Raw genomic sequence first — 7171 nt, 5'->3', positions numbered from 1 at the left:
GATATGCTCTTATTGCACGCCATCCCTTGTTTACTTTGTAAGAACTAATTACCGAAAGGTATATCACCATCTATCAAGAGTTATTGATTTGATTCTTATAAAGTAAATGCTTATAAGAAAAATAAATATGCTCATATTGTACACCAACCCTTCTTTACTTTGTAAGAATTAATTACCGGAAGGTATATCACCGCCAATCAAAAGATATTGATTTGATTCTTATAAAGTATATGCTTATGAGAAAAATAAATATGCTCATATTGTGCGCCGTCCCTTGTTTACTTTATAAGAACTAATTGCCGAAAGGTATATCACCATCTATCAAGAGTTATCGATTTGATTCTTATAAAGTATATGCTTATAAGAAAAATAAATATGCTTATATTGTGCCCTATCCCTTGTTTACTTTGTAAGAACTAATTACCGAAAGGTATATCACCGTCTATCAAGAGTTATTGATTTGATTCTTATAAAGTAAATGCTTATAAGAAAAATAAATATGCTCATATTGTGCCCCATCCCTTGTTCACTTTGTAAGAACTAATTACCGAAAGGTATGTCACCGTCTATCAAGAGTTATTGATTTGATTCTTATAAAGTATATGCTTATAAGAAAAATAAATATGCTCATATTGTGCGCCGTCCCTTGTTTACTTTATAAGAACTAATTGCCGAAAGGTATATCACCATCTATCAAGAGTTATCGATTTGATTCTTATAAAGTATATGCTTATAAGAAAAATAAATATGCTTTTATTGTGCCCTATCCCTTGTTTACTTTGTAAGAACTAATTACCGAAAGGTATATCACCGTCTATCAAGAGTTATTGATTTGATTCTTATAAAGTATATGCTTATGAGAAAAATAAATATGCTCATATTGTGCGCCGTCCCTTGTTTACTTTATAAGAACTAATTGCCGAAAGGTATATCACCATCTATCAAGAGTTATCGATTTGATTCTTATAAAGTATATGCTTATAAGAAAAATAAATATGCTTTTATTGTGCCCTATCCCTTGTTTACTTTGTAAGAACTAATTACCGAAAGGTATATCACCGTCTATCAAGAGTTATTGATTTGATTCTTATAAAGTAAATGCTTATAAGAAAAATAAATATGCTCATATTGTGCCCCATCCCTTGTTCACTTTGTAAGAACTAATTACCGAAAGGTATGTCACCGTCTATCAAGAGTTATTGATTTGATTCTTATAAAGTATATGCTTATAAGAAAATAAAGAAAATTCAAAACTGTGAAGCTAAACCGCAAAGATATAATGACGTAATCCAAAGAAAACCTGCAAAGATCTTCAGTGGTTATACGAGCGTGTAATTTGTAAATTCATTTTAGTGAGCTCGTCCACCGTATCAAGTACTTTCGTTTTCTAAATTTTCTTCCGATATCGCCGCACCATGCCTATCGTAATACTTTCGCTAAGGCGAAATTAACAAAGTCTTTATAAAACGGCGCGAATCTGATTTAACACATTTTTGGAGCAAGAAGCAAAAGTCATCTTTTAAAAGAACAAAACATTGCTTGCGAAAACAAAAGTGACACACAAACAAACATACATACAGACTACGGCTATTAATATATAGATTATCTGTACATGACATATTGTATTAGAGAGATTTGGACGATTTGGATGGAGATTTTCTCAATCTCAGGAAACCTTTGAGGGCGTCAAACCCACAGATATCTTATATAAAACACTAGATAGAGCTACTCCGTCCCTATTTGAATCAGAATAATCCGCCATCTTTAACAAGTAGACCATAGTTCGATGCCGGCAATTTGATCGATCAAGCCTATCTTTCTCTTCTGGTACTATCATATCACCTAGATTATAGCAATCATATGAACATGTTATATAGCCCACTCTAGTCAGCTTTCAGTTCATCATACAACACTAGTAAGGGGGCTAGTGTAAATTAGAGATAGGATACATCTGCTGGATAGTTTTGAATAGGTTTTATTTTATTGTTGATAGTTTGAAAAAAAACTTTAACTTAGTAACTGAAGCTACAATATGCTCATGAATTTATATCATTATATTAATCGTCAAAGGTTAAAATGACAAGAAGCACTAGTTTTCTGAGTGTTTATACTTCGTATTTTGAATTGTAGCCGTACAAATGCTTGGAGCAGGTACGTAAAGCATTCGTCTTGAAAATACGAGTGTTCTATCCCTTCGTCGTGAATGCTTTATCATCGACTTTTTTCAAAGCGTTTGTCACAGTTGCTTTCTGCTGAATTTCGACTCAACAAATCAATGGCAAATCTTGTTAGAGGGAAGCGTTCGTTTGTTTGAAAACTTAAAAAAATGTTAGACAGTTGGATCATTTTTTTTTTCGACATCTTAAACACCCCTCACAGCCCCAGTGGAACTTTTTTCTCAGCGGGGATAAAAATTCCTATTGAAATCCTAATGGGGATAGAAATTCCTTTGTTCCAAGTTTAAAAAATTCAGTGGCAATGGTTTTGAAGTGCAATTTTTAAATATGGAATTTTGAATGGGATGAAATAAAAGTTTATTTCCAAGAGGGCGGCTGAAATTTCTGTCAATTTTTCCAACGGGGCTGGGCTCCAAGCTGGTCTGGGTGGCATCAGCAAAATAAGATATGGAATCAATAACTACATTGTAAGAAAGAGAAACGTTTAGTAAAATGCACTGTAAGGGTAAGGGTACCTTTTCACTGTTTAAGAGCTGCACTGTAAGGGTCCAATTTAGGAATCAATTTTTTGGCAGTTCATGCCGTCGTTTAGAAATCGAGTGGGGGCACGATAAAAATGTGATGACCTAACTAGGACTCTTGCTCAAATGCAAAAAGGCCTAACCATTATGCAGGCTCCAGACTTCTTGGCAGTTGATGTACCAATACGTCAACACTCAATCGCTCACTTGGTGGTTTCAAATTCGTCCATCCACTGTTGCTACAGTCTGGAGAATTCAATGAATGTTCTTCATCATAACCCAAATTAACAACCCCATGTGTCTGTCTTAGATGCAGAAATGATAACATCTGGGTTCGTCCTGTTTTGAGGAGTCGTGTACACTGTTGATAACTTGATTGATGATTCTCTTCGAGAATTGCCAGATCTCTCAGAGCTTTGTGGTTGAATGATCATTTCAGTATTCAGACCCATGATACGACGCACAACTCTGATAATGACACGTCTTAAATGTGCGAAATAGATGAATGGGTCAATGAGAGAATTGAAAAAGGCTAATGTGAAGAAACTCGATTCGAGGTCTCTGTCTGGTGCCTCTGTGCTGAGTAATTTGTAGATGGAAGTGATTGACAGAGGTAGCCAACATATAACGAAAACAGCCACTGTTTTCACTGCAAGCCGCACAAATGCAATCTAAAATTGAAAATTAAAACATTTTACTGCTATAATCGTTACCAATACTCATGCATGGAACAGTGCTTTGAAAGTCTTTCCCTTCTCCCCACAGGCTTTTTTCCCGTCAGCTTCAACATTTTTGGGAGGGGCTGATGTTATCGGCATATTCTAACTTTAACCACTAGAAATATAAATTAACAACGATTGTACAAGATCAAGATTTTCAATCACAAACCCTTAGCCCTAGAATTTTGATTTATTCAACCATACAGTATAAAGTATACGGCATGGCTTGGCAGATCGCTTCTGTCAAGTCGCAGTGTCTGTCGGTGCCGTGATTCCTACTCCTTCGTGGGTAGGACCCATCCCGAATGCATTCGGGGGAGGGGGCTCATATCTTTCTATCTACAGTATAAAGTATAGACATTCACCTTTTCTTTTTCTTCCGGGCGTCTTTCTTCATTATTCTCCCCAGCCCCTTCGGTATCAATCCTGCGTCTCCTAACGGATGCTTCAATTCTGTTGACGGTATTTGACGTACGACGAACGACGGTAAAAATCATCGTATAACTCACAACAAACAACACAGTTGCCGGAATCGTCGCGATAGGGAAGATAGCGTCTTTGTATCGTAAACTGTCTTTTAAATAAAATCTTGCCAGAATGTAAAAAATGGAAGTGATAACAAGTGATACGAACCATATAAGGCCACAGACTTTGATGTGAAATCCTTTATCTTGACGTTGGACCAAGAATGGAAAGCGGATCGCGCATAGGCGATCTATGGTCAGTGCCACTAAGTTAAAAACGGAGACGAGAAGTGAAAATCGAATCATGCAAAATCTAACCACGTGATATATGTTTTGCGCCACAACATTTTCAGCTAGTGTTGTTCCCATGTAAGGGTGCATGGATTTTAGAATCACCATAGTTACCCCAACAAACAAATCAGACGCTGCCATATTGATGACGTAAACAAAACCGACCGGTTTATTTTTGTGTGCTTTTGAACGTCGAATGCAAACAAGCATGATGGAGTTTGAGGCGATGACCAAAGCACCGATGGAAGTTGTCACGTACTGGTATAAGATCTTGTTGTAAGTTGAAGTCATTGCTTTTTTTATTTCCTTCAATTTTGTTGCTTATTTCAGCTTATTTTCTGCTCAAAACTGTTGTCATTTCTTTATCTTACAAAGTTCTTAAAACAAAGATTAAGAAAGTTTAAAACTTTTTACAGACTTACAGCCTTTAAAAACCTTAAAATTGGAAATTTAAAAATCTTAGCTCAAGCCTTGCGACAAATCAAACTGCTAAATTATTCAATAGCAAAGTGTCAATATTAGGCAACTCAATATTCTTGAGTATGATTTTCTTCTACAATAAACTATTTTTTAGGGAAACATCCGGGGGAGGGGGACTTTGACGGCCGACGAGGACGTACCACTGGAGTTTCAAAAATTGACCCTGTCAGATAAGAATGTTTGGTAAATGTGGGACCTTGCCAGAATGAAAACTCGAAAACTTTCACCTTGAAATGACAAATGCAACTAGAATGATGAAAGTAGACGAAAAGTTGAAATCTTTTCTAATTTCTACCCGGAAAATTGTCCAAAATAACAAAAAGTCAACCCTGTCAGATATACATCTTGAAATTAGCAAATTTGGGGCTCTATCAGATACCTTCAGAGCCTAAAAAAGGGACCCTTGCCAGTGGTCAACTTTTTCTAAGTGTCCCCCCCCCCGACAGCAAAACTATCTTTAAAGAATTGACATCAAGAATTATTAACATAACAGGAACAGAGGAAAATGGTTCCTGAATCCGAACTAATACACGTTTCTTTTTATAAGAACATCCTAAATCTTTGAATCCTACGTATGTTCTTAACTTTTTGAGTTTTAAGCGTAAAAATGTTCCTAGCATGTTCTTATTTTCCCGACTTTTTATTCATTTTTGTCCATTTTCCTAAGAAGTTTTTGATTCCGTGAAACCTCAAAATGTTCTTAACTTGTTCTTAGTATTTTGGTCACTCATCGAAGCCTTATGTTCTTATATAGTTTGTTCTTGTTTAAAAAAACGTGTATTGGACCGATTATAAGAATTAGTTTCATCAACGTTTTCATTGAAGGGAAACCATCATGGCTTATTTCCCTTTTTCTGTAAGTATCGAATATGAAGAAGCTTGAATAATATGTCAAAAGCAGACGCACAAATCTAATAGATTGGTCCATATACTGTAACTGGAAATAGGAAAACTCTAACTCAGTCATCGAAAGTCCCAAAATTTAGGTCAAAAAGTGTCGACCATATTGAATTTCTAAGAACTTAAGAGTCTGACTTCATAGTCAAAAAAATTGTTAAGGAATTTGACATAAAGATTTGTTACGTAAGGAATTTGACATTTTTATCAAAAAACTGTATTTACAAGTTGATGGGTAATTTTTCTGTCACTAATAATTAAAAATACACCCCTGTGTCACAGACCCGATGGGGCCGCCGCAAATTTTTTTTCCGTGAACGGACGGAAGTATCTTCGACGGTCAGAAGTATCATTTTCCCTTTCCTATCTTTCACCTTATCTGTTTTTTCTACTTTCTGAGACTTAGTTTCTCATTTCTGACTGAGTTTTCATACCTGTCAATCATTTCTCCATCAATTTCGACCTGTCTAATTTTCGCACCGAGTGGGATTCGAACCACCACCAAAGAAAGACCTTCAGCTTCGGAAGCCAGCGCTCTATCCGTTGAGCCATCGCCGCACAGCAAACTCACGCAATTCATAACATATTATACCGAACTGGCAAAAGACGGGGGTAATGTTATTCTAATATGGGTAAAAGTACCCCTTTTTTAAACTGACTGAAATTCGAGCCGCTACTAACAACCCTGCGCGGCCCAAGGCGCCGAGTATGCACCCGGCACAGTGACAAGCCGTTACTAGCAACCCTGACCCTACCTAATTGATTGGTAATGACCCAATACCCCCTGAACCACGGAATGACGGATAGGAAAAATTAAAAATGATACTTCTGACCGTCAAAAGATGATACTTCTGACCGTCGAAGATACTTCCGTCCGTTCACGGAAAAAAAATTTGCGGGGCCGCCCACTAGAAAATTTGCCAAAAATTTCGATCCCGGTGAAAAAAATACCTTGAAATTTCAGCCACAATGAGAAATTGACTTTGATTTCAATTCCATTCGAAATTTATTGTTTAAAAAAGTTGCACTAATTTTTTTTTTTTGGAAATGTTTTCAAATTCAAATTGTCCGCAATGAATTGAATTTATTTGAAATTTTCGGAAAAATTTTCTAAAGTCTATTAACGATAAATGTGCACTCTTTTTTCTTTTATCTATAACTTTTGAAAGAATTCCTCAATCTTTATAAATTTGGTATCGTTGGAAAGGTATTAGTGAGTGGAACAATTTGGAATAAAAAAATGTATAAAAAAATTCTAAAAATGAAGATGAAAATGAAGAAGAAAAAAATGAAGATCTTGTACAAAGGTGCTATAACTATCATTTTCACTGAAGTAACTCCTTCATTATCGAACGTCATCACTTGTGAAAAAATTTATCAAAAATAATCATTCAGTCAAAAGATATCAAACAAAGTTATAAGCTGATTGACGTCTAAAAACGCTGTTTTCTGCTGTTTTCTGCTGTTTTTTGGGGTCATTAACTTTGTATCATAACTTTATATTGAATAAATATTTTAGTGAAATTTCTTCACAGTGATGACTTCCTAAAATCAAAGAATCTCTCCAGTGAAAATGAAAGTTATAGAACTTCTCTACAAGATCTTCATTTTTTTCTTTTTCA

At 35.6% G+C, this 7171-nt stretch overlaps 1 protein-coding gene across 2 annotated transcripts; it reads right to left on the bottom strand.

The window, feature by feature from the left end:
* Window positions 1-1538: 1538 nt before the first annotated feature.
* On the bottom strand, window positions 1539-4553 carry LOC136821753 (glucose-dependent insulinotropic receptor-like). Of its 2 annotated transcripts, XR_010848801.1 has the most exons (3): window positions 3783-4553; window positions 2842-3369; window positions 1955-2317 (listed from the first exon to the last, which is right to left on the bottom strand). XR_010848801.1 is itself a non-coding variant. In XM_067077963.1 (2 exons), the coding sequence occupies exons 1-2, from the start codon at window positions 4461-4463 to the stop codon at window positions 2983-2985; spliced, it is 1068 nt and encodes a 355-aa protein (XP_066934064.1). In that variant the 5' UTR covers window positions 4464-4553; the 3' UTR covers window positions 1539-2982. The 2 variants fall into 2 exon arrangements, 1 of the variants encoding a protein (XP_066934064.1); XM_067077963.1 differs by having other exon boundaries at window positions 1539-3369.
* Between the last annotated feature and the right edge of the window lie 2618 nt (window positions 4554-7171).

This window comes from Clytia hemisphaerica, unplaced genomic scaffold (assembly GCF_902728285.1).
Source record: "Clytia hemisphaerica strain Z4C2 unplaced genomic scaffold, Clytia hemisphaerica genome assembly, whole genome shotgun sequence".
NCBI classification, from domain to species: Eukaryota; Metazoa; Cnidaria; class Hydrozoa; order Leptothecata; family Clytiidae; genus Clytia; species Clytia hemisphaerica.
This window is presented reverse-complemented; position numbering and strand designations above follow the sequence as displayed.

Coding starts and splice junctions, on each gene's coding strand:
- LOC136821753 (XM_067077963.1), bottom strand. CDS start 4,463: ATGACTTCAACTTACAACAAGATCTTATACCAGTACGTGACAACTTCC. Junction 3,370..3,782: donor GCCCGGAAGAAAAAGAAAAG/GTGAATGTCTAT, acceptor TTTCAATTTTAG/ATTGCATTTGTGCGGCTTGC.